Genomic DNA, 25318 nt, shown 5'->3' on the forward strand with positions numbered 1-25318 from the left:
ATTCACTACTGATTTCCACCACATTCTTTGATATCCATTACCATGATTATTGGGGCTATTTTTTAAATTAAAGGACAAGGTATGGAGTTTGCTCAGGGAGAATAGGGCACTCTTAGAAGTCCACTTGACAGTTAAAAATTTTTTTTTTTTAATTTCAAGAATGGACTACATACACCTGATAGTATATCCCACAGTGCTTTTATTTAGTCATCCAAATGAGAACAAGCCAAATGATCTTCATGTGTATGGTCAGGGTAGAGGAAGTACAAATAGATCTCAGATATTAATTTTGCTACTCCCTCTCTGTGGATATAATGTTAAGGTGCAAAATTCTCTTCTAGTGAATGCCCAAAGGATCCAAATCACCTTTTCTTTTAATCCTGCATTTAACCAATTCATTACCCATCATACTACCAAGGACTGTTTTGCTACAGTAACTCCTAAGTCTATATAAGCCTCCCAAATACCTGAGAACCCTTGATATTTTCTACTCACCTCCATTTAGGTGAGCTTTTGCCTGCTCATCTCCTGAGTATTCTGTCTCCTGAATATCACTGGCTGAAAATAAAATGTGGGGCAGTTTTATAGTCCTTAAAAAGCTGACAGAGTTAGATATGGCATCTACATAAAACAAAACTACAAAAAGTCAAGTCAAAGTTGAAGCTGCTAATCAGATTAGAGAAACTGCTCCATACTCAAAATATGGTATTCAGATTCAAAATCTATAATAAATTTTTAGTGAAAAATAATCCAAACAAATACTGAACACCGGGTGAGAAGTGTGGGAAGAATTCTTTTCTGCTGCTAGGAGAGTAAACTGGCACAGTCATCTGGAGGGTAGTATGCCAACAGCATGCAAAGTTAAGCGTGCACCTCCTAACAACTCGGGCGTTCTCTCCTACGTACAGATCCTAGAGAAACTCTCACGGTCTGTTAACTATTTGTGGTTGTTGTTGTTGTTATCTACTGCCCTGTAACAAATTACTCTAAACTGTGTGGTTTAAAACAATAATAAACATTTATTATTCCACAGTTGCTATGGGTCAGGAATTCAGGAGGGTATCAGGGTCTCTTGTGAAGCTGCAGTCCAAATGCTGGCTGGGGCTCCTGTCATTTAACTGGAGCTGAAGGATCCTTCTAAGAAACTGCTGTCAAATGGGTCTCACGTTGGCATTAGCTGTTCGCTGTCCCCAAGGGCTGCTACGGTGTCCTCACAATGCAGTAGATGGCTTTACCAGAAGTAAGTGATCCGAGAGAACAAGGTGGAAACAGTAGTGTATTTATGACCTAGTCTGGGAATTCACACATCACTCTGCCATATTATGTTGGTCACACAGGCGAAACCTGATACAGCGTGGGAAGGGATTACACAGGGGCATGAATCATTTTGGACACTCTAGTTAACAGGCTTGCACACATGGGTCCACAAAAGGCATGTATGACAACATTCACTGTAGTGTTATTTGCAATGACAAGAATTACAGGCAACTTGTGTTTTCATTCTGAGAGAAACCTGAAAGTAAAATGTGGTATATGCCTATAGCAATCAAATGTAATGAACTAAATTTATGTCTTTTTTCAACTCAAAAGAAACAAAATTAGAAAAAATGAGATGTAAAGCATAATGCAACTGATATAAGTTTAAAAAACACTGGATATATTTGTTTCTTTCCACATTATATATTTTTAAAGATGTATGTGTCGTTAAATACATATAAAAAAGGCTGACTGGAAAGATATATGTGGTTGCATATAGGAGAGAAGGAAATTGAAGAGGAGCTGAAGGAATAAGAAAGTCAAAAAGAGGGGGCTTTGCAAGAAAAATGTGAACAGTGTCTCATGAACTGAGGAGAGGAATTATCTCAATTCTATGTAGTTGAGGTTTTAAAAAAAATTTTTGTTAAGGTAGAGTTGTAACATGGTTCAAGTGGGCCTGAAAGACCTAACTGAGGCAAAATTCCTAATAGCTAAGGTTCTACTAGTTTCCTTGTGTTGTATTTTTTATGTCATATTCCTGTGGAAGAAAAATGTCAATTCTCTTAAAATACCTCTCTTATCTCCTTGTTGGAATGAAATTTTTCCCCCTTTTCTTTTGTTGGCCTTCCTGTGCAGCATTTAGGATCTTAGTTCCTCGACCAGGGATCAAAGTTTTAACCACCTGGACCACCTGGATCACCAGAACAGTTCCTGGAATGAAGTTTTCTTAACAGAACACAAACTTCTTTCATTTCTCAAATGCAAATAACCTTGAGAGATAGCCTATAAATACAATTTATACAAAAGAGTGTCATTGACATCAGATTTCCTTGTTAAGAATGTGTCTCTTGGGAGGCTAAATGAACAGGATTTTAAATTTCTTGAAAAGGTATCGAAGTGGAGAGATGGAAAAGAGAAGGAGTGCTGCTGCTGCTGCTGCTAAGTTGCTTCAGTCGTGTCCGACTCTGTGTGACCCCAGAGACAGCAGCCCACCAGGCTCCCCCGTCCCTGGGATTCTCCAGGCAAGAACACTGGAGTGGGTTGCCATTTCCTTCCCCAATGCATGAAAGTGAAAAGTGAAAGTGAAGTTGTCTCCGACTCCTAGCGACCCCATGGACCACAGCCTACCAGGCTCCGCCCTCCATGGGATTTTCCAGGCAAGAGTACTGGAGTGGGTTGCCATTGCCTTCTCCGAGAAGGAGCACAGAGGGTGCATTTAAGTAAAGATGACAGATCAAATCCCTCATGATTTTGATTAAAACTAGTGCTTTTAACAAAGTTCCTTTTAGGATTGAAGTAAGAAAAAGAGATCACCTTACATTTATGGTAATCTAGTTTATTTTCAGTTCAAGGTACACCGATAAATAAATTTTCAATTTTGTTTAATTTTCACCATGGTTAACAACTAAATAAATATATTTATTTACTCTTCTGGTGTTGTTTCAAACTGATGACTACTTTTGGGGTTTAGTAGTAGTGGATTGTAGTAGTAGTGGTTTATCCTTAGGATAAATAAGAATCTAAACTTGAGGGCAGGTCAGTTTTTTATCATTTATAGACCAATCAGGACTAAAATGTAGAAGGTTCAGATTAAAGCCTAGTTTATCTTAGTGAAAGACATGTGTACTATAACAATTTTTCCAGGGATCAATTGTGGCCCTTTGGGGACCACAGCCGCTACTTCTGCTATTACAGAACAGCTGTTTCTTCTGAGTAACAACAGAAGCTACCAGTCCAAAGCAGACAATATTCACCAAGCTTTCCTTTTTTAGGGGTATCTTATTTTTAAAAGAATATTATCACTCTTGAAAAATTCTTCTTTGTGTGAGTGTATTCTATTTCTCATTTGTCCCTCAGACATCAGACATGTTAATATTAAGTCCTTATATGCCATCTAATATAAGTAATGTAAGCACGTATGATCTTTAAGCATGTATGATCCCTTAGGCAAAACACTCCCATGAAGACAACTCCCCATGGAGCATCTGGCAGCCAATTCTATAAACATAAAAACCACACACTTAATTCACAGCCCCACATTGTTCTCTGTTCCACATGGTATTTTTGATTGAGCACCAGCTCCTTAAGGCATCATTGTAATATTTGGTTAACAGTAACTGACATATTTACATAATAACAGCTGATTTTCATATAAACCTTCACAAACAATCTAGGAATTTTAGAAAATACTCTGTGTCTATGAAGCATTTTAAAGTTTAATATGTCTTCAAAACTCTTCTATTCTCCCTGCACTACTTATTAAAGGCCCTGTACTGAGGACATTATCTAAGGATCACTTCTCCGCTAGACTGTAAGGTCCATGAAAGCAGGGCCTATGCCTATCTTGTTCATTGATGATTCCTAAGACCCCAGTAAGGCATCAAATCATAAAACACTTGAACTTGTACCTCATGACTTATTAGATGAATTTATATGACCAATTTTTCTTGACAACTGGGTTGTATGTTTACAATAGAGACATTTCACCTATCAGAACCAGACCTTAAAAAATATTCTAACCTTTTCATATGGAAAGTGTGAAATAAACAATAAAACGTGGTCCAGAGAGGTTCAGAGACTAATGAAAGTCACATTATGTAAGACCACCTTCCTCCACCCCACCCAGTGTTCTGATGCTCCTCCTTTATGATTCTGTAAAAAGCAAATTAAATTAACTAGCTTTGTTTTAATATTTCCAAGTTCATTAAGAAAAACTAAAAAACTAGTTTGTAAAAGTTTTTATTGTATCCGTGCCACACATAGTAGTGAAAAATAACACTCCTAAAAAAAAGAATGCTACCTTTTCCACAACATTTTATTTTAAATAAAACTTCAAGTACTCTTACATAGGTACAAAAAAATTCTGATCTATTTGCCTCCAACAGGCCACCACAACACACAGTAGATAAAACACAGTGGTTACAAATGTCTTGTAAATTTATTTCTGAGGCAAGGCAAATGGGAGGGAAATGTTTCTATGAAAAAATACTGTGTGCGTAGGAAATTGTCACAATTTTATTCCACATGGATACAAATGATTATACTTTAATTTAGGCCCTGGTGGCTTAAAATTATATAACAAAATAGAAAAAATGGAAAACTAATATCCCCTACACCCTGTTTCAAAGGCAGGCACTACCAAGATCAAGGAGACGCCACAGTGTTGGTAGAGGATAATTACTGTACAAGCTGTATAGCTATAATTACCTTCAGACTAAAATAAAATGCTACAATCCTTCTAAGGCATAAACAATAATGTCTGCAAACAATATATACACATAATACATATTTAAAACAAGACTTAATATAAACAATAATGAACAGTATATACATGTCAATTTTTCTTCACTGTTTTGAAATACAATTTAACTACACAAGTGATGCAGCAACATATATATATATATATATATATGTATATATATATAAATGTACTTGTAACTCTACAGTAAAGTTTATTTTTGGTGCTTTTATAGCACATCAGTGTAAACAGTTTAACTTGGCTTTGTTTTATATTTTAAAACATTCCTTGTTGTATTTTCAAGATTTAAAGCAATTTTTCTAGTTCTTCCTTTTCACAGAAAACGAAGATTCTGGATGTGGTTTAATCATAAATAATTCATAAAATTAAATACATTCACTAAAAAATAAACTACAAAGTAAAAAAATGAAAAATAGATATTTATTGAGAGGGAAAGAACCATTTCCCATGTTAGAGCTCTGGTGTTGAATATTCAGTGCGATTTGATATATTTTAATTGCTATTGCACTATAACACCCTTTCCTTTGAAAATTCTTTGGGTGTGCTTCCCTGTTCTACCTAAATTAGCTGATAAATCACACAAACCCATAACCAAAGGCCTTGGTTGTTGTAGGAGTGAAGCCTTTAAAAATGGTATCATTCTTCTGATACTTTTTTTATCGTGATACTTATTTTAAGGGAAAAAAAGTCATTATGTATGTGCCTTGCACATGTGTGTAAATACAGTTCACATTGCTGGTCTCATTCGTCCTTATTTAAAAGGGAAAAAAAAGAAAAGATTATTATAACTTCAGCTCACTTTGAAAGTATCTGTCCACTTTTTTTTCAAAATACTTTCTCATACTGTGGCCAGCTCTGCCTATATCAGAATCATCTTCATTAAATGTTTCACAGTTGTCAAAAACAAGCCTGACATCTAGAGCAAAAGTTTCAAGGTTTGGATACCTGGAAGAAAACACACGATTAGAGATTGCTTTTGTAGACTGGTTTCATTTTGCAGACAAAGAAAGAGGTAATAAAAGATTAAATGTAAAACTGAAAGCAAAATGAAAAAAATAGGGTAACTGCTTTTAAACTGATATAAAACACATTATACCATCTTATAAATGGGACATTTAAAAAACTGCATGTGTTCTGAACTTACAGAATTTAAAGGCAGGTTAAATGCAGAACAGACTTCTCTTGAGGATCATGATATATTTCAACAAACTAGCATTTTTCTTACATCCAAATTCCTGTTGAACCTGTATCACAGTTCTGTTACTGGATTCATTCCAACTGACTTATTAACTCTGACCAACTGTATCACTTGTAGTGCTCTATTATTCACATTCAAAAATATTTAGCTGCAGTAAAAATAATATAAATGCTTCCTATGCACTATGAACATGACATCTGCCCTGGAGCTTTTACATACATCCCAGGGTTGGTCCCTCTGTTTAAACCTTGCTCCTTTCCATTTTTCTTCCCTCTTCAGATACACTCTTGCTCAAACACTAGAGTATGATGATCCAAAATAAGCAGAAAAAGCACGTGCTATCTCTTTACTGGAGATAACATTAGGAACTGCCTTTCAATGAAAAGCACTCAGCGCTTTCTTTGGTAGGATAATCCCATTTCTCTTTCCCTGTAAGAACCCAGAGAAGAGAATGAAAGCTGCATGAATATGCCTAAACTTATTGGTAAAGAAAGAGTAGTGCCTTTCAAGCCAACCCAAGCCAAAGCAAGAGTATACTAATTGGATACTAAAATAATTTACCCATTAGAAATACATATGGAGCACACACTGAAGCTCTGAGACCTGGTAAAAGTGGAATTATTTATTTCATGAAATACCTTGTACAGTCTTTTCACTTCTACCTTCTAATAAGTGCAACAATAAAAGAGAAAAATTTCTTTATCTGTAATGAGTTCACAGAGCTATAAGCCCTATGTAACCTCATCTATTTTCCAGTTCTAGGAATTATTATTTTTTAAATTGAGGTGAAATTCACATAACATCAAATTAACCATTTAAAGTAGATAATTAAGGTATTTAGCACACTCAAAACATTGTAATACCTAGACTCCAGAACACTGTCATCACCCCAAAACAAACCTCTTAATCCGTTAAGCATATACTCTATTCCTTCCTATCTCTAGCCCCTGGCAACCATCAACCCTTCCTTTTGTCTCTATACATTAACCTATTCTGGACATTTTACATAAATGCAATCAGGTAACATGTGTGGAAATAATTTTTATAAAATATTTTAAAGTTACCTTGAGAAATATTTCTCTCTTTATACTGTTCCTTACTACAAGAAAAGGTTAATGATTAATGCTAGGGAGACAAATCCAGGAGAGAATTCTAGGTGAGATTCTAGTGAAGTAAGTGCAATTCCCACGTCTGGGCCCTTCTTTTATGAAAGGAAGGGGCAGCCTATGGAACCCAGAAAGATTCATTACAGTAAGGTACTTCCTCCCCTCTGTTCTCTTAAGTTTTTTTAGTTTAAAAATTGAAATATTATATGAGTTTGAGTCCCTACTCATTAATTTGGGTTTAATAAAACAACTCAAAGTTGGAAGAGCCTGAATTCTCTGAATTTTGCCTCCCATATGGCTGACATCACAAATAAGATTATAAAGAACTGCTTCTATCTGCTTGCCTCTGCTTTGACCTCCTGCATTCACCAGGACCCATTCTCAAAAGGGAGCTTTGATTTTGCAGATCTTCTGGTAATTCTGTGTTAATATATAAGCCTGCTTATTTTGAGGTTTAGCTTCATCCTCTATCCATGAACTGGAGAATTATGGAACACTGGGAAGGTTTTCCTGCATGTTTCTGTCCTGGTCATGATGACTACAAAGTCCATGCTACCCTCCGTAATGTCTGAGTATTTTGATAGAGAAAGCAAAAGGACTAGTTCATATATAGACAGAAGTTTCTGCTATTTGGATTGTATTAGAATCAATAGTTTTAATGTTTTCTGAGTCAAAGCAGGTCCCTTTGGAAATTAAAAAAAATAGTAAAGTGAAATGGATATAATTCTTTAAAAAACTGACAGTTCAGCCTCCAGAGAAATAAACTAGTCATTTGGTCAATCTTGTAAATAATTTCATACATAGAAGACAGTCACTGATCTTTATGAGTTAAGTTCTATGCAACTCTTCTAAATTGAGTGTAGATTATAGGCTACAGAGATTTTAACCAAAAGAATATCCAGGAAGAATACAATAATGCAATTAAATATATTTTATAGTTTTTTAAAATATAAATTTCCTTATTTGTCCATATTTTTTAATGACTTTGCTTGAAGTGATGGGCATAGTCTATATATTTAGCTAAACTGGTATGGAGGATTAAAGGGAGCAGGCAGAATGGAGAATGTAGATGCACAGCTTGGCCATTGACACGAAGAGTGCTTTTATGTGGGCTTGTTTTGTAAGCCTTATTCTTGTGGCTCCAAAATGTCTAGAACTAGTGTCCAATGTCCAGAACCAACTAAATGCCACTATCTAACAGCTGCTACTCTGGCAGAAGTCTGAGGCAATCTAGTAAAGATCATTAACTGTGGCCAGAAGTCCTTTTGCTCTTTGGATAGGATCACAAAGATAATAGGGTAGAGAAGAGCAGATAATAATATTCTTCCACATTTAATAAATGCATTTTCAGTATTCTCCAACAACCCACAATAAGGCTTTTACTATTTAACATTTCCAGTGATCTTCTATCTCTCCACTGTAATACTCTGAAAAATATTACAGGGTCAATTTTCATTAAAGTCACATGAGATAGTGTCAATGTTCCACTGATATACAATACAAGCTCTAGGTTACATGTTATTTACTTTGGAGATTTTCTTGATACTTTTCCTTACCTTCCAGGCTGGGTTTAGTGCCTTTCCAATGTCAGAAAGCTTTATCGCACAGCTTTTTAAATATTTAAATAATCTTAATTGATTTGTCTTACATACTCTGCTACCCTGATCCTTAGGCAGAGCCTATGTCTTTGTTGTTAATTAATGTATTTTTGGCTCACTAGAAAAGTACCCAGCATATACAAAGCATTCAATGGATATTGAACTGAAATGATTTACTTACTGTCCACTACTTAATTTCTCTCTAATTGTAGAAAAATCCATAGGCTTCTTAATAACTTTCTTATAACCAGGAACAAGTTTCAAGTTTACAGGAAGTAGAAAAGGCCATGCATCCTCATGAGTTTCCATTTCAGTAAGGATCATACTAAAGAAAATAATGTCTGAAATCAGTATCTATGCTTTAGAAACATCTATTTTTATTAAAAATTTAGCTTTCCAATCTTTCAAGTAAAAAATGCAAATTGATTTCTTTAAAAAAGATATACTATAGACTTTCATTTCCTATTTATACAAACTGTCAAAAAGTTGTCTTACTATGGTAGGTGATTTCTAAGCAAATAAAATGGGAAGCTGTAAATCTACAGTACATGAGAACTGAAATAATAATACCTGCAAAGAGCTAGGTCCTTGGAGTCATCTCTTTTAGGCTTCTTAACAGAAGTGAAACTTTCTTGCTTTGATGAGTTAACAGAATTGCTCTCCTCCATTTTTCTTTTCTTCAGGTCTTTGACTCCTCTCTTCAGTGAACTGCTTGTTGACGCAGAGTCTTCATCTTCAGTATCCCCTGGTAAAGTCACTTTCTTGCCTTTTTTTGACTCACTCTTTTTTCCTTTGACATGAAGTTTTTTGATTTTTAGGGTTTGACCACTTGCCTGTAATTTAAAAAAAAGGAAATGAGGTGTAAGAAAAATAACTGTTGAGAGGCCTTTTATTATTTTATGTTATGAAAGTCTGACAGGGCAAACAAAAAGAATATTATCTCTGATCTAGAAGGTTGATAATTTCAAGAGAGATCTATGAATTTTTTTCTCCTATAATATGAGGCAAAAAATCTAATAAAGCATGAACAATTTATTTTAGGAGTTCTTAAGATCTGATGATGTTGGTCACATGGCAATCAATCTTTGGTACCACAGAACTTGGCAGCACTGTTTCTGAGTCCAGGTCACCAGCAGCATGACTTTAAAGATGCAAAGTGCTACTTTTTGGAGCACAATATAATTTTAACAAAGATGAATATAAACAAAAATACAGATCTTAATAATAAGCAAGTTGAAGAGATAATTAAAAAGCTAGACCAAAATAAGGAAAATAGCTCATGAAGTGTTAAACAGAGAAGTCCTTTGTAAGCAATCAAATATACTTGGAAATTGATACTTCTTTCTACTAAATAGTTAAAGAGAAAAGGCAGTCTCTACAAGGATAGAGTTCCACCAGGTTGTGGTTACCAGATGTGAACAAAGCAAAGGTGAAGGAAGATAAAAAAATGTCAATATTTGAGGAAAACAATAAAGAAATAGTATAAAAGAGATTATATTTGGACTCAAAGAACATGAATTGTAGCTATGACTCTGTCAGTTACTAGCTATGGAACTTTGTACAAAAACATCTGTGAGTCCCCATTATCTCACTTGTAAAATAAAAAAGACATGCCACACAATTGGTAAAGTCATTCTAGCTCTAAAATTGTATGAAAAAACAAAACAAAACAAAAAGCTCAACACGACCTCATGCAGTCTAACTACAATTTACAGGCAGCACATTGATACAATGATTAAGCTCCTTCCTACCCCTCAGTTTGGAAATAGGGAAGTAAATCTGTGCTTTCAGACTTAAATGTTACAATAAATATAATAGATCACTGACGAATATCAGTGCAAAGATACTGGTAATGTGTGGCTTTTGTTTTAATTTTCCAGGATAGTTGTCCTCTTTTAGAAAACAATCTTCTTTCTTAACCAGATAATTAAGAAATCATAGACTTAACACTTAAGAGTCAGATATCAATCTAGCGATAGTTTAAAGCTAGATGTATTCTTGGAATGAATTTGGCTGAAAAACATTTTTCTGGAGTATTTCGTATCAATTTCTTTGAGGATTTCAGGACCTCTTCTATCTTTATTTTGAAAAATCGCTTTTAATCAAACAATTAAAAGTATTTGGTTCTCTGTTGGTAAGGTAAAAGTATAATTAAGGAGATATTTTAATTGGCTAAAATAATAAGACAAACCATAAATCTAACACCTTCCCCATACCGTATCAAAGAATCACGACCTCTTGAAATTGGAATAAAATTAAAATGTTTTATTAAGTCTCTTCTGCATTTAGTTTATTAATTTTTATTTACTAAAATCTAATTATTTTGTTTTAATACTATGCCCTGAAAGTTTTCAGCACTAGAAAAACAGAAAGAGAAAGCTTAATTCATGAGGAAAAGGTCTGTTTAATGAAGATTAAGTTAGACTGAGTAACTGTGTTACTTAAAAAGAGAAGAAGCACAGGAATAATTTCTAGTTCTTATGTGAACTAAAATATTACTTGGGATCATATTCTAACAAATTAATACTCATAGTAAGAAAACATGAAATTTAAATCCACAGAAATAAAAGACTCTTGTGATGTTTTAAAAAGATAATGGAGCCTCTCTATTTCTTTGATAAATGATGTTTATCGCACTTACCTCATTGGATTATGCACATACATATACTTTTACAAGCAGCTTTTATACAGAACCGGTATTACCAGATGTCTGTGTTCTTGCACAGACTCCCCACCATCCCCACTCTTTCTATCTTAGTAGAGTCCAAATCCAAAGAGAAACTTTAGTAAGTCTTAAGTAGAATCTATCAGATTACACACATATAAGAGCCCATTTCTGTTATGTTTGTGTAATTATATATCAGAAGTTGTGAACTGGTGGTTCACAGACTATAAACAGCCCACAGAATGTGTTGTAGTTTGGCCATAATGCTTATATAAATTCTGAATTTGCTGCCAATATTTAACATTTGCGAGAATATGCATAAAATCCATAATCTTGAAATACTAGTAGATCTTGGAACACTGGGCCCACATGTCTACATGGTAACAATTTGCCAGAGTTGAGTGATGACTGTTACATAAAAATAGGGGTGCGACTTGACTTTCCTATTTGCTACAGTCCTGCCTGATGCTTTTGTGTGATTTGGCTTCTTAGGCACCAGAATTTAGAATTTCTTATTTGTGTATATGATTGTGTATAAATATGTATGTATATACACACACAAGTCTTTAATTCTGTGACAGAGAGAATATATATATATATCTTTAATACAGTGTACGTGTGTGTGTGTGTGTGTGTGTGTGTGTGTGTGTATACACTTAGTCACAATGATGTATGCAGAAATAGCCATTTGAGAGCAAATTGTATAATATAAATATTTGAAAATAACTGAATTACTGGAAAGATTTTTAAAACCTTAACTTTAAAAATCTATATATATCAAAATTAAATGGTTATAGTATTTCTATTGCTATAAGAAGCATGGGCTTCCTGGTGGATCAGATGGTAAAGAATCTGCCTGGAATGCAGGAGACCTGGGTTCAATCCCTGGTCAGGAAGATCCCATGGAGAAGGGAATGGCTTACTCACTCCAGTACTCTTGCCTGGAGAGTTCCATGGACAGAGGAGTCTGGCAGGGTTGCAAAGAGTTGGACATGACTGGGCGACTAACATGTAATACATCACTTAAAAAAAACAGTAGAGGGATGGGGAATACATGTAAATCCATGGCTGATTCATGTCAATGAATGACAAAAACCACTACAAAAAAAAAAAAACCAAACAATAGAAAGGGAATTTCCTGGTGGTCCAGTGGTTAAGACTCTGTGCTTTCTCTCCTGTGGGCCTGGGTACAATCCTTGGCTGGGGAACTAAGATTCCACAAGCCTCACAGCATGGCCAAGAAACAAACAAACAAAAAAACCCCAAAACAAAACAGGGGAGAGACTTAGAAAGCTGCATTTACATAGAAGTGCTTGGATAGGATTACAGACCTCTAGTCTGGTACTGAAATGACAGACACCAGAAGGCTAATTTAAGCAAACTGACAGAAAACAAGACATCCTATAGCCTACCAGATGGTACCCCCCAGGCCTGAAGACACTGATTTGTTAGTAATTCACAAAGTAGTAGAGAAACTTTCTTTTATTTATTTATTTATTTATTTATTTTTTAAATTTTATTTTATTAGTTGGAGGCCAATTACTTCACAACATTTCAGTGGGTTTTGTCATACATTGACACGAATCAGCCATAGAGTTACACATATTCCCCATCCCGATCCCCCCTCCCACCTCCCTCTCCACCCGACTCTTCTGGGTCCTCCCAGTGCACCAGGCCCGAGCACTCGTCTCATGCATCTCACCTGGGCTAGTGATCTGTTTCACCATAGATAATATACATGCTGTTCTTTTGAAACATCCCACCCTCACCTTCTCCCACAGAGTTCAAAAGTCTGTTCTGTACTTCTGTGTCTCTTTTTCTGTTTTGCATATAGGGTTATCATTACCATCTTTCTAAATTCCATATATATGTGTTAGTATGCTGTAATGTTCTTTATCTTTCTGGCTTACTTCACTCTGTATAATGGGCTCCAGTTTCATCCATCTCATTAGAACTGATTCAAATGAATTCTTTTTAACGGCTGAGTAATATTCCATGGTGTATATGTACCACAGCTTCCTTATCCATTCATCTGCGGATGGGCATCTAGGCTGCTTCCATATCCTGGCTATTATAAACAGTGCTGCGATGAACATTGGGGTGCACGTGTCTCTTTCAGATCTGGTTTCCTCGGTGTGTATGCCCAGAAGTGGTATTGCTGGGTCATATGGCAGTTCTATTTCCAATTTTTTAAGAAATCTCCACACTGTTTTCCATAGTGGCTGTACTAGTTTGCATTCCCACCAACAGTGTAAGAGGGTTCCCTTTTCTCCACACCCTCTCCAGCATGTATTGCTTGTAGACTTTTGGATAGCAGCCATCCTGACTGGCGTGTAATGGTACCTCATTGTGGTTTTGATTTGCATTTCTCTGATAATGAGTGATGTTGAGCATCTTTTCATGTGTTTGTTAGCCATCTGTATGTCTTCTTTGGAGAAATGTCTGTTTAGTTCTTTGGCCCATTTTTTGATTGGGTCATTTATTTTTCTGGAATTGAGCTTCAGGAGTTGCTTGTATATTTTTGAGATTAATCCTTTGTCTGTTTCTTCATTTGCTATTATTTTCTCCCAATCTGAGGGCTGTCTTTTCACCTTATTTATAGTTTCCTTTGTAGTGCAGAAGCTTTTAAGTTTCATTAGGTCCCATTTGTTTAGTTTTGCTTTTATTTCCAATATTCTGGGAGGTGGGTCATAGAGGACCCCGCTGAGATTTATATCGGAGAGTGTTTTGCCTATGTTCTCCTCTAGGAGTTTTATAGTTTCTGGTCTTACATTTAGATCTTTAATCCATTTTGAGTTTATTTTTGTGTCAGGAATAGAGGGAACATACCTCAACATAATAAAAGCTATATATGACAAACCCACAGCAAGCATCACCCTCAATGGTGAAAAATTGAAAGCATTTCCCCTGAAATCAGGAACAAGACAAGGGTGCCCACTCTCACCACTACTATTCAACATAGTCTTGAAAGTTTTGGCCACAGCAATCAGAGCAGAAAAAGAAGTAAAAGGAATCCAGATAGGAAAAGAAGAAGTGAAACTCTCGCTGTTTGCAGATGACATGATCCTCTACATAGAAAACCCTAAAGACTCTTCCAGAAAATTACTAGAGCTAATCAATGAATATAGTAAAGTTGCAGGATATAAAATTAACACACAGAAATCCCTTGCATTCCTATATACTAACAATGAAAAAACAGAAAGAGAAATTAAGGAAACAATACCATTCACCATTGCAACAAAAAGAATAAAATACTTAGGAGTATATCTACCTAAAGAAACAAAAGACCTGTACATAGAAAACTATAAAACACTGATGAAAGAAATCAAAGAGGACACAAACAGATGGAGAAACATACCGTGTTCATGGATTGGAAGAATCAATATTGTCAAAATGGCTATTCTACCCAAAGCAATCTATAGATTCAATGCAATCCCTATCAAGCTACCAACGGTATTTTTCACAGAACTAGAACAAATAATTTCACGATTTGTATGGAAATACAAAAAACCTCAAATAGCCAAAGTAATGTTGAGAAAGAAGAATGGAACTGGAGGAATCAATCTGCCTGACTTCAGACTCTACTACAAAGCCACAGTCATCAAGACAGTATGGTACTGGCACAAAGACAGAAATATAGATCAATGGAACAGAATAGAAAGCCCAGAGATAAATCCACGAACCTATGGATACCTTATCTTTGACAAAGGAGGCAAGGATATACAATGGAAAAAAGACAACCTCTTTAACAAGTGGTGCTGGGAAAACTGGTCAACCAAAAGAATGAAACTAGAACACTTTCTAACACCATACACAAAAAGAGAAACTTTCTTTCACTTGACAGTTTGAAACTAAAAGATAATTTATGTACAACCAGTGAAGATTATTATTAAACTACATTTAATTCTATATGACAAAAATGATCAAGCAACAAGAAATAGAAAAGTAATTATTAGTGAATACCATGCCATGTGAGACTTCTGCTATTTTGTAAATAGAAAATATAATATATAAATATAAAATATAATAAAGTATGAATATAAATATATCAGAGAATTTTTTGAAGTTATAAAAAACTTCAAACACACAAGCATATCTGATCCTCACAAATCCCCACAAAGCAGATATTCTATTCCATTTTATAGACGTAACTTTGAAGTTAAGAAAAGTACTCCAATATTTATAGATCTAGGAGGTGAGAAAAACCAGCAAAGGAGACTGAAAAGGAGCAAAGTCAGGAAGAACACCAGATGAATATGGTATCCTAGAAGACAAGTGAAGACAGGATATCAAGGAGGAGGGGAAGTTCCATTTTATCAAATGTAAATATTAAGTTAGATGATCTGAGCAGTAGTCACTGGACTGAGCAATGTGGAAATCTTTTGTGGGCACTGTAAGAGTAATTTTGGAGACGTCGTGGAGGTAAAAATATGACTGGAATGAGTTTAAGAGTAAATCGGAGGAGAGAAATTGGAGAGAACCATTACAGAAAGCTTTTCAGCAAAGGGAAGGGGAGAAATTGGGGAAGTGGATCAAGGGAGAAGTGAGGCTAAAAGAGAGTTTTTGTTTAGCTTTTGTAAGATGGGAGAAATCGTATCATGTTGGTAGTCTTATGAGAAAGAACCCAGTGCAGAAGTAGAAACTGATGGTGCGGGAGAAGACAGAACTGCTAGAGGTGTTCCTCATTCTCCTAAGGAGGTGAGATGGGGATGGGATCTGAAGCACAAGTTGGCTAATTGGCTTAGTTAGGGGCACAAGCAGTTCGTGGCAACAGGACAGAAGGTAGAGGATGCTAGCCCAGATATAGAAAGTATGGTAGGTGTGATGGATTTTTGTGATATTTTCTTATGATGGCTTCCATGTTCATAGTGAAATGAGAGTAACATCATCAGCTGAGACTGAGAATAGAGGAGACACTAAATTATCAGGCACCATTAAAGGCCCTCTTAGCCTTAAATTTAAAAGGCTGGGTGTTCTCTCCAATCACATTTAAGACACCTTTGTATCTGAATATTAAGCTACTAGAGAAGTCAGAGAATTGGATTAACCAGAATGACGGCTTTACCAAGTGAGAGAGAGGAACAGAAGCTAAGGGTAGATGCTGTGATTATAGGAGCAAAAAGAAGACATGAAGGTGGAGAGGGACAGTGAGAAGGTCTTAAGATAAATGAACTGAAGGTCCTGATGAGATCAAAGAATTATTGGAGTAGGAGTGCTAGAGAGAGTGAATGGGAAAGAAAGGAGGCAGTGGATAGATGGACATTTGAAACTGAGTTTATGAAGAGGTGGCAGTTACTGGTAATAATTAAGTCAAGAGATTAAACATGGAAGAGAGTGAGATAAAGAAAACCTAACGGTGAGTCTGGGCCTCAATACATTCTAACCCTTTCACACTTACATTTTAACTCTAAAACTCATCTCTTTCTACTTTATCATATTGCTTCTCCTTAATCAATTTGTATGAGAGTTCATAGGTTTCCGATTTATATGTGACTGGAAAGTGACTTCCCAGGTGGTGCTAGTGGTAAAGAATGCCTGCCAATGCAGGAGACATAAGAGACATGGGTTCAATTCCTGGGTCAGAAAGATCCCCTGGAGGAGGGCATGGCAACCCACTCTGGTATTCTTGCCTGGAGAATCCCATAGACAGAGGAGATTGTGGACTATGGTCCACAGGGTTGCACAGAGTTGGACATGATTGAAGCAACTTAGCATAGACATGGAAGTGACTTAAAATACATATGCTTAATACCATATGACCAAGCAATTCTACTCTTAGGTATATAACCAAAAAAAGTGGAAACATATTCATAAAAAAACTTGTATATGACTATTTCTAGCAGCATTACTGATAAAAGTCAAAACGTAGAAATAATGAAAAAGTCTATCAACTGAACAGATAAACAAAATGGTCTATCCACATAATGAAATATCATCTGACTTTAAAATGAAGTGCTGAAACATAGATGAACCTTGAAGATATTATGCTAGGTGAAAGAAAAAGGCCACATATTATGTGATTTAATACATCTATAATGACCAGAATTGGCAAATTCATAGAGATAGGAAGTAGATTGGTTGCCAAAAGCTGAGAAGAGAAGGGGAATTGGAAGTGAATGCTAATGGGTATTAGGATTATTTAAGCGGGTCATGAAGATGTTCTGGAATTTGATAGTGGTGATGATTGTACAACTTTGTGAATATATTATACATCACTGAATTGCACACTTTAAAGTGCATTTTATCATATATGAATTGTATCTCAAAAATCCATATAAAATGCTTCATTTTGACTGGAAGTTTAAAACTTATTAATACTACTAAAAAATACTAAAATTTATATGGAATCACAAAAGACCCAGAATTACCAAAGCAATCCTGAGGAAAAAAGAAGAAACCTGGAGGTATAACCTTCCCAGCCTTCAGAAAATACTATTAGGTTGGTACAAATGTAATTGTGGTTTTGGCGTTGTTGAAATTTGCTGTTTGATATTGGAGTACATTATTAATTAATGTGGTTATGTTATATATAATTTTAATGTGCATTTCTTGCTTTTTTTTGCTAATGACTTATTACTTACTGTTTATTTTATATTTATTTTGGACTATGGAAATGATGCTAGACAAAAAGCAAATTTTAGCTATTTTCTTATTCGAGTTCAAAATGGGTTATAAAGCAGTGGAGATAACTTGCAACATCAGCAACACATTCAGCCCAGGAACTGGTAATGAACATACAGTGCACTGGCAGTGCAGGAAGTTTTGCAAGAAGACAAAAGCCGTGAAGGTGAGGGGTGTAATGGCCAGCCACTGGACGTTGACAATGACCAATTGAGAGCAGTCATCAAAGCTGATCTGCTTACAACTACATGAGAAGTTTGCTGAAGAACTCAACATCTACCATTCTATGGTCATTCTGCGTTTGAAGCAAATTGGAAAGGTGAAAAAAGCTCGATAAGTGGGTGCCTCATGAGCTGACTGAAAATCAAAAAAATTTAAAGTGTTGTCTTCTCTTACTCTACGCAACAACAACAAACCATTTCTCAATCAGACTGTGACATGTGACAGAAAGTGGATTTTACAGGACAGCCAGTGATGACCAGTTCACCAAAGAAGCTCTGAAGCAAGTCCCAAAGCCAAACTTGCAACAAAAATGGTCGTGGTCACTGTTTGGTGGTGTCTGATTCACTACAGCTTTCTGAATCCCAGCTAAACCATTACATCTGAGAAGTATGCTCAGCAAATCAATGACATGCACCAAAACTGTAACACTTGCAGCTGGCATCAGTCAACAGAAAGGGTCCATACTTCCCCACGACAACGCCCAACCACATGTCACACAACCAACACTTCAAAAGTTAAGTGAATTGGGCTACAAAGTTTTGCCTCATCTTCCATTTTCACCTGATCTCTTATCAACTGACTACTACATCTTCAAGCATCTCTTGACAACTTTTTGCAGGGAAAACGCTTCCACAACCAGGAGGAGGCAGAAAATGCTTTCCAAGAGTTTGTCGAATCCCGAAGCACAGATTTTTACACTACAGGAATAAACCAACATATTTCTTATTGGCAAAATGTGTTGATTGTAATGATTCCTATTTTGATGAATAAAGATGTGTTTGAACCTAGTTATAATGATTTAAAATTCACAGTCAAAATGGTAATTACTTCTGCACCAACCTAATACAAAGCTACAGTAATCAAAACTGTGGTATTAGCACAAAGACATATGGATCAATGGAACAGAACAGAGAGCCTAGAAATGAACCCATACACCTACAGTCAATTAATCTACAACAAAGGAGGCAAGAATATATAATGGAGAAAGAACAGTTTCTTCAGTAATTGGTGTTGGAAAAGTTGGACAGCTACAAGTAATCAATGAAATTGGAACATTCCCTCACACCATATATAAAAATAAACTCAAAATAGTTTCAGATGTAAATATAAGACTGACACATAAAACTAGAAGAGAACATACACAAAACATTCTTGGACATAAATCATAGCAATATTTTCTTAGTCCAGTTTTCCAAGGCAAAAGAAGAAAAAGCAAAAATCAGTCAGTGTCACTGTTAGTTGCTCAGTCATGTCTGAGTCTTTGCGACCCCATGGACTGTAGCTTGCCAGGCTCCTCTGTCCATGGAATTCTCCAAGCAAGAACACTGGAGTGGGTTGCCATTTCTTTCTCCAGGGGATCTTCCTAACCCAAGGATCAAACCCCACTCTCCCTCATTGCAGGCAGACTTTTTACCATCTTAGCCACCAGGGAAGCCTTAAAAGCAAAAATAAATGAGACTTAATCATACTTTAAAGGTTTTCCACAGCAAAGGAAAACAACAACAAAACAAAAAGACCTACCAGACTGGGAGAAAATATTTGCAAACAATATTAAATGACAAGGAGTTAATAACCAAAGTACACAAACAGCTCATACAACTCAGTATCAAAAACACAAACAACCCGGTCAAAAAATGGGCAGAAGATCTAAATAGATATTTTCCAAATAAGACATACATAGATGGCTAACAGGCATGTGAAAAGATGGTCAGTTTAAATAATTATTAGAAAAACGTACATCAAAACCACAATGAGGTATTACCTCATACCAGTTAGAATGGCTATCATCAAAAAGTCTACAGATAATAAGTGCTGGAGAGGGTGTGGAGAAAAGGGAACCCTCTTACTCTGTTGATGAGAATGTAAATTGGTATAGCTATCTATGGAAAAGAGTATGAAGGTTCCTTAAAAAAAATAAAAATAGAGCTCCCCTATGATCCAGCTATCCCACTCCTGGGCATAAACCTGGAAAAGATGAAAACTCTTAGTTCAAAAGGATACATGTACCCTAATGGTCACAGAAGCACTATTTACAAGAGCCAAGACACAGAAACAATTCAAGTGCACATCAGACAGTCAACTGGTTTGAGAAGATGTGGTATACATACATATCAGACTGTTACTCAGCCATAAAAGAGAATGAAATATTCCCATTTGCAGCAATATGTATGAACCTAGAAATTATTATACTAAGTGAAATCAGACAAATAGTTTATCACTTATATGGGGAATCTAAAAAATAATAAAAATGAATCTTTATGTAAACAAGAAAGAGACTTACAGGCATAGAAAACAAACACGGTTACCAAAGAGGAAAGATAGAGGGGGGAGGATAAATTAGGGGTACAGGATTAACAGATACAAACTACTACACATAAAATAGATAAGCAACAAGGATTTACTGTTTAGCAAAGGAAGTATATTCAAAATCTCCTAATAACCTAGAATGGAAAGTAACTTGAAAAATATATATGTGTAACTGAATCACTTTGCTGTATAATAAAAAAAAATAAGTTTTAGATCAGTCTTACCTTAGCAATGCAAGCTGGACAAAACCAATCCCCATCTGGTATAGTTGTAATCTTGGGTCTATGGCAGTATGTATGACAGCCTTTGTCACAGCCATCACAAAGGAGGAGCAGTTCTTCATTATCTCCCTTTCGACAGATCTGGCAGTACTATAATACATGAAAAATCATTTAAAATTAAGACTCTGCTATGAATGATAGGTATTGGGATATTAAACACACCATAATTCCTAATTCATATTAGTAATGAACATTCCGCTTGCTAACAAATAAACAGTAGCCATACACATCTATGTATCTCTCGTTACACAGATATGGACCACATGACGGGGTGAGCAGTTCAATTGGGGTAAATGCACATTTCAAGTACACTGCAAAGAACAAAGCTAGAGGTTGAATGCCTGCACACACTTCAGAAGCATGTACACATTAACATATGAAATAATTAACATGACATTAGAGCACATAAAGCAATGAATAGCTTTAATACATGGTACTTTAATTTTTTAATATATTTCATCATTTGCTTATCTTAGCATCCTCATGACATCCTGAGAAAGAAATAAGTAAAAGTTAGAGTAATTTTTAAGATCAAAATTAGGAAACTTATATTAGTATCAGAATCATAAATAATAATAATAAGATGTCCCTATGTTTTGACTATGTCTAAACCAGGAAACTTCAAAAATCAACCCAAATCAAATATGTGTCACAAATGTAGAAAATGGATCCTACAAAATGATTTCTAAGGGAAAAAAACTGTTACAATAAACTAAAGAATTTAGAGGTCATTAGTTACTTTCTAGGAGTAAAAATAATTTCTTCTCTGTGGAAAAACTTCTAATACTATTAAGAATTTAAAAATCTATAGAGAGAAGTTTTTTTCTCATGCACACATATTCTGTATAACAAGTTTCACAAAGGAAAGAAGGATGATTAGACAAGTAAAAACTTCAAGCTTTAAAAAACAGTAAGTACTGACATTATATTCTGACACTTAATTTTTATTTCCAGTAGCAGTAGAAAATGTCCTGTAATCAATATTCCAAAACTGAAAACATTACTATTTTTCAATTTAAAATAATTAAAGCATGTAAATTATAAATCATTTATACTAATTTTAAGTTATGTATTTAAATACTCTTAAAACCAAAAAAGCTTAATTGTTCAAATTTAATTTGTTTAATTTCAAGAAAACATTAAATCTTAACCTGGGAAGGTCTAAAATAGTCTTTCATAGCTCAACATGTACACCAATGATAGCTTAAGAATCTTACCAAAACAGCAGATACATGCTATTCACCTTAATAAATAGCTATCAAATATATGTAATATACACGTAATACTAAAATTGGCACGGGTACTAGAAGAGAAAGGAGTTTAATATTCTGACAGTAAGTATTTACTTTATGACCTTTCCTAATAACCATATCACTAAATACTTTACTATGGTACTATTTCTCCATATCTGAGTTATTTCTTTAAAACTTCTATTATAAGAATATTCATGGAGAAATAATATTTTGAAGGTTATATTTAATTCCCTATAATGACAAAATTTAAAAATCAGGTTCACGAACATTAAGTAATTCTCACAATCTTCTATAAGAGACAGGTAAAAATACTAAAAAATCCATCTTACATCTCTTTATGATTTAAAAATTATTTTCTGACACTTATTAACAAAGGGTAACATATGTTGAGCTTTTTTGGAAAATCAATAGCTCACAGTGTGTTGGAGCATTCTGGTTTTAACTACTTTGCTACCATAATAAAAACAAGACAGGGAATGCCACAGAGGATGTCGCTGACGGCTTAACATTAGAAACAACAGGAAGTAGGTAGTGGACTGAGAAGTACCTAAAGGCAAACTACGGCCGCTCCTTCTTTCTCAGAGAGCTTGGTTTCTGGCAAAGAGGGTATTTCTAAAGATATTGAGCACTTTAACTTTCTGATACTTCTTATCATGAGGATTCTTATAGGTCCTGTTGTATTTCTAATTAAAGGTTACAAAGAGCTCATTAATCTTTGAATAAAAAACTCTGCCTTCTTTGTAAAGAAGTGGTTTTTTTTTTTTTTTTAGCAAATATAGTATTATTAAACATTAAAAAAGAAATGAAAATTATGAGAAATGGAGTTAAATAATGATGGATGCATATTAATTTATTAATAACAATGGAAAAGGAATTTGCAAAAAACTGAAATAAAACTTAAGATGGCAGAAAGTAACTATACTAATATAAAGGCAGAGTTTGGTATAAGTTATGGGTTTCTGTGTATAGGTTATACGTAAACTGTAGATTCATATTCTATGGACATTTTAGAAAGAAGTGAAAAACTATAGCAGAAATCAAATTTATTTGTATACAATGAATAAAATTTTGAGTAGTCTAGGCAGAGAGGTAAAAAGGAAGGAAAAAGTGCAAATTATTTAAGGATCACCTTTTTTCTTTGGGGAACAACTATTTAAATAAAGGAATTTTACCCTTATTCATGAAAACAAAACTCGAGTGTTTGAATTTTAAAGCTAATCAGCAATTCAAAAGCAACTGTTAAAATAATTCATAAAAGTCAACATATAAAATATATTTCTATAATAAATAAAAGGAAAGGGGACACATATATGATTTAAAATAAATATATCTGTGGGAAATGTAAGAAATATAGCTTTTATTTTGAATATATAGCACTTGTTGCCTAGTACAAAGTAGAGGCCTCTATGTGATAACTAACTGGACTTGAACAAAGAAGGTAAAGAAATAGTTTTAATTGTTAGAGGAAACACTAAAATATCCATGCTTAATGCCAGCAATATCAAACACTATCAAAAGTGCATAAAAGAAGAGGTCTCTGTTTATTTCATTTACTTATCTAAGAATTTTTAGCATTAAAAAAAGAAAATTGATACAAATATAAAGACATTTCAGGAATGCAGTGAATGTATATAGCAGGTAATGTTAGCAACTGGAATGTTTACAAGATTGAAAGAGCCTTCAAAACATTTAGCTTAACAACTATTATTTGACAAAATGCAGAAGATAACTTCAGTTGGAGCTACAAGCAATATTCAAAGGAGAGAAAAAGAAGATCTTAAAAACAAAAGGTAATATTTGATCCATTCCTTCAAAAAGCTCAAGATAAGGAGGAAAGTATCAAATTATACAGTATTTAAAAATTAAGCAAATTCTCAAGTACAGCATACATTATTTTGATAATAAAGTATAACTAAGAAATATCTGAAGATTGGAAAAAAACAGGACAAAGTAATTTAGCTATAGTATTTCTTAAATAAAAACACTTACAACTTTCATAATTGATTTTTCCCATGCTATTGATTTCTGTAACTGCTGAATGCACAGAGCTACCTGTGCAGCACTGCGAGCTTCTGATAATGCCCTTCTCCATACCCTGAGCCCTGGAGCAATATCCTCTTCAATTCTGCATTGAAATATAGAAAAATTAAGTAGGTCATGTCCACATTTATGGTTACTGAATGTGAAACAATCATCACACTGAAAGCCAAGCAATGACAAAAACATGTAACAGCCAATAAGTATAAGGTTTAAGCAACTAAACTTGATGTAGTGCACAGACTGTGGCTACGTGCCTCAAAGCTTAGTCACAACCAGGTAAATGTAAGATCACTTTGCAGGATTATCAACGCACATAACAAAAAAAAAAAGTTTTTACAAAGCACCATGCAAGTAGCATGATCCATATGGATCACAGACATACAAGAAGATACATAGATAACAGGCAATAGAAAATAGGCTCCAATTAGCAAAGAAGCACAATAATTTTTCAAGTTAATCTCAATAACCTACCCGTCACCATCACCACTAATGGATGGTGCAGGAGCAGGGACAGTAACTGTGCCCACATTATCCAGTTTGATCTGAATGGTGGTACTTAAGGGGCTCTTCAGATACCTTCTTTCAATGTTCCGCTCCAAATCAGCCAGCCTGGTTACAGCTATATCTAGGGGGTTGTCACTCTTCCGTTCCAGTGCATGTGCACTGCTTTCTTCTTCGCCAGTAAATTCTCCATCATGCTCCTTGCACAATTTAGAAAATGACTTATGTTCAAAATATACCAAGTCCTCCCTTTCTGATGCAGGTTCTGGACACATCCAACCCTATATATCAAAAGAATAATGTTACTATGGTTTCCTCTTGAAATGCCTGATGGGTGAATTACCTTTACTTAAAATATAGCAGCAGACACCAGCAGATCTCAAGGATCTTTACTAAAAGTTTTTACCATGTGTTTCCTAATGCTAGGTAGAAATAAGAACAACAACAACAAAAAATTAAAAGAAACAATTGTGAGAGAAGTTTGGGGAAGAAAATTTAAGAACTTTTGATGTTATGAAAGGTAAAATGAAAATCAGCAAAGTATTCTGAGCAACTTTAGACTAAATGCTTATTCATTTCATGGAACCACCTCAATGGAAATCTCTCAGTGGTCTCTGAACTTAGTTCTTCCTTTCCTTCTACTACTCTTCTGTATAGGTCTTTGTACTCACCATTTTTCTTTCAGCAGCAGGAGTTTACATGAGGTGTTACATTTGTCTGTGTATAGCCTTTATCTGTTTTTTTAACATATTAACTCCACTCATCCTGCAGCTCTCATGTTAAACATCCTC

At 34.9% G+C, this 25318-nt stretch overlaps 1 protein-coding gene across 1 annotated transcript in view; it reads right to left on the minus strand.

The window, feature by feature from the left end:
• Positions 1-4199: 4199 nt before the first annotated feature.
• Positions 4200-25318, minus strand: part of BAZ2B (bromodomain adjacent to zinc finger domain 2B) — a 318837-nt gene continuing 297718 nt past the window's right edge. Inside the window, 7 exon segments of the mRNA XM_065931616.1 lie at positions 4200-5558; positions 5560-5680; positions 8819-8962; positions 9208-9470; positions 20677-20823; positions 23976-24111; positions 24498-24808. Coding sequence (XP_065787688.1) covers positions 5526-5558; positions 5560-5680; positions 8819-8962; positions 9208-9470; positions 20677-20823; positions 23976-24111; positions 24498-24808 — 1155 coding nt within the window. The 3' untranslated portion in view covers positions 4200-5525.

Source organism: Muntiacus reevesi, chromosome 3 (genome assembly GCF_963930625.1).
Source record: "Muntiacus reevesi chromosome 3, mMunRee1.1, whole genome shotgun sequence".
Taxonomy (NCBI): Eukaryota; Metazoa; Chordata; class Mammalia; order Artiodactyla; family Cervidae; genus Muntiacus; species Muntiacus reevesi.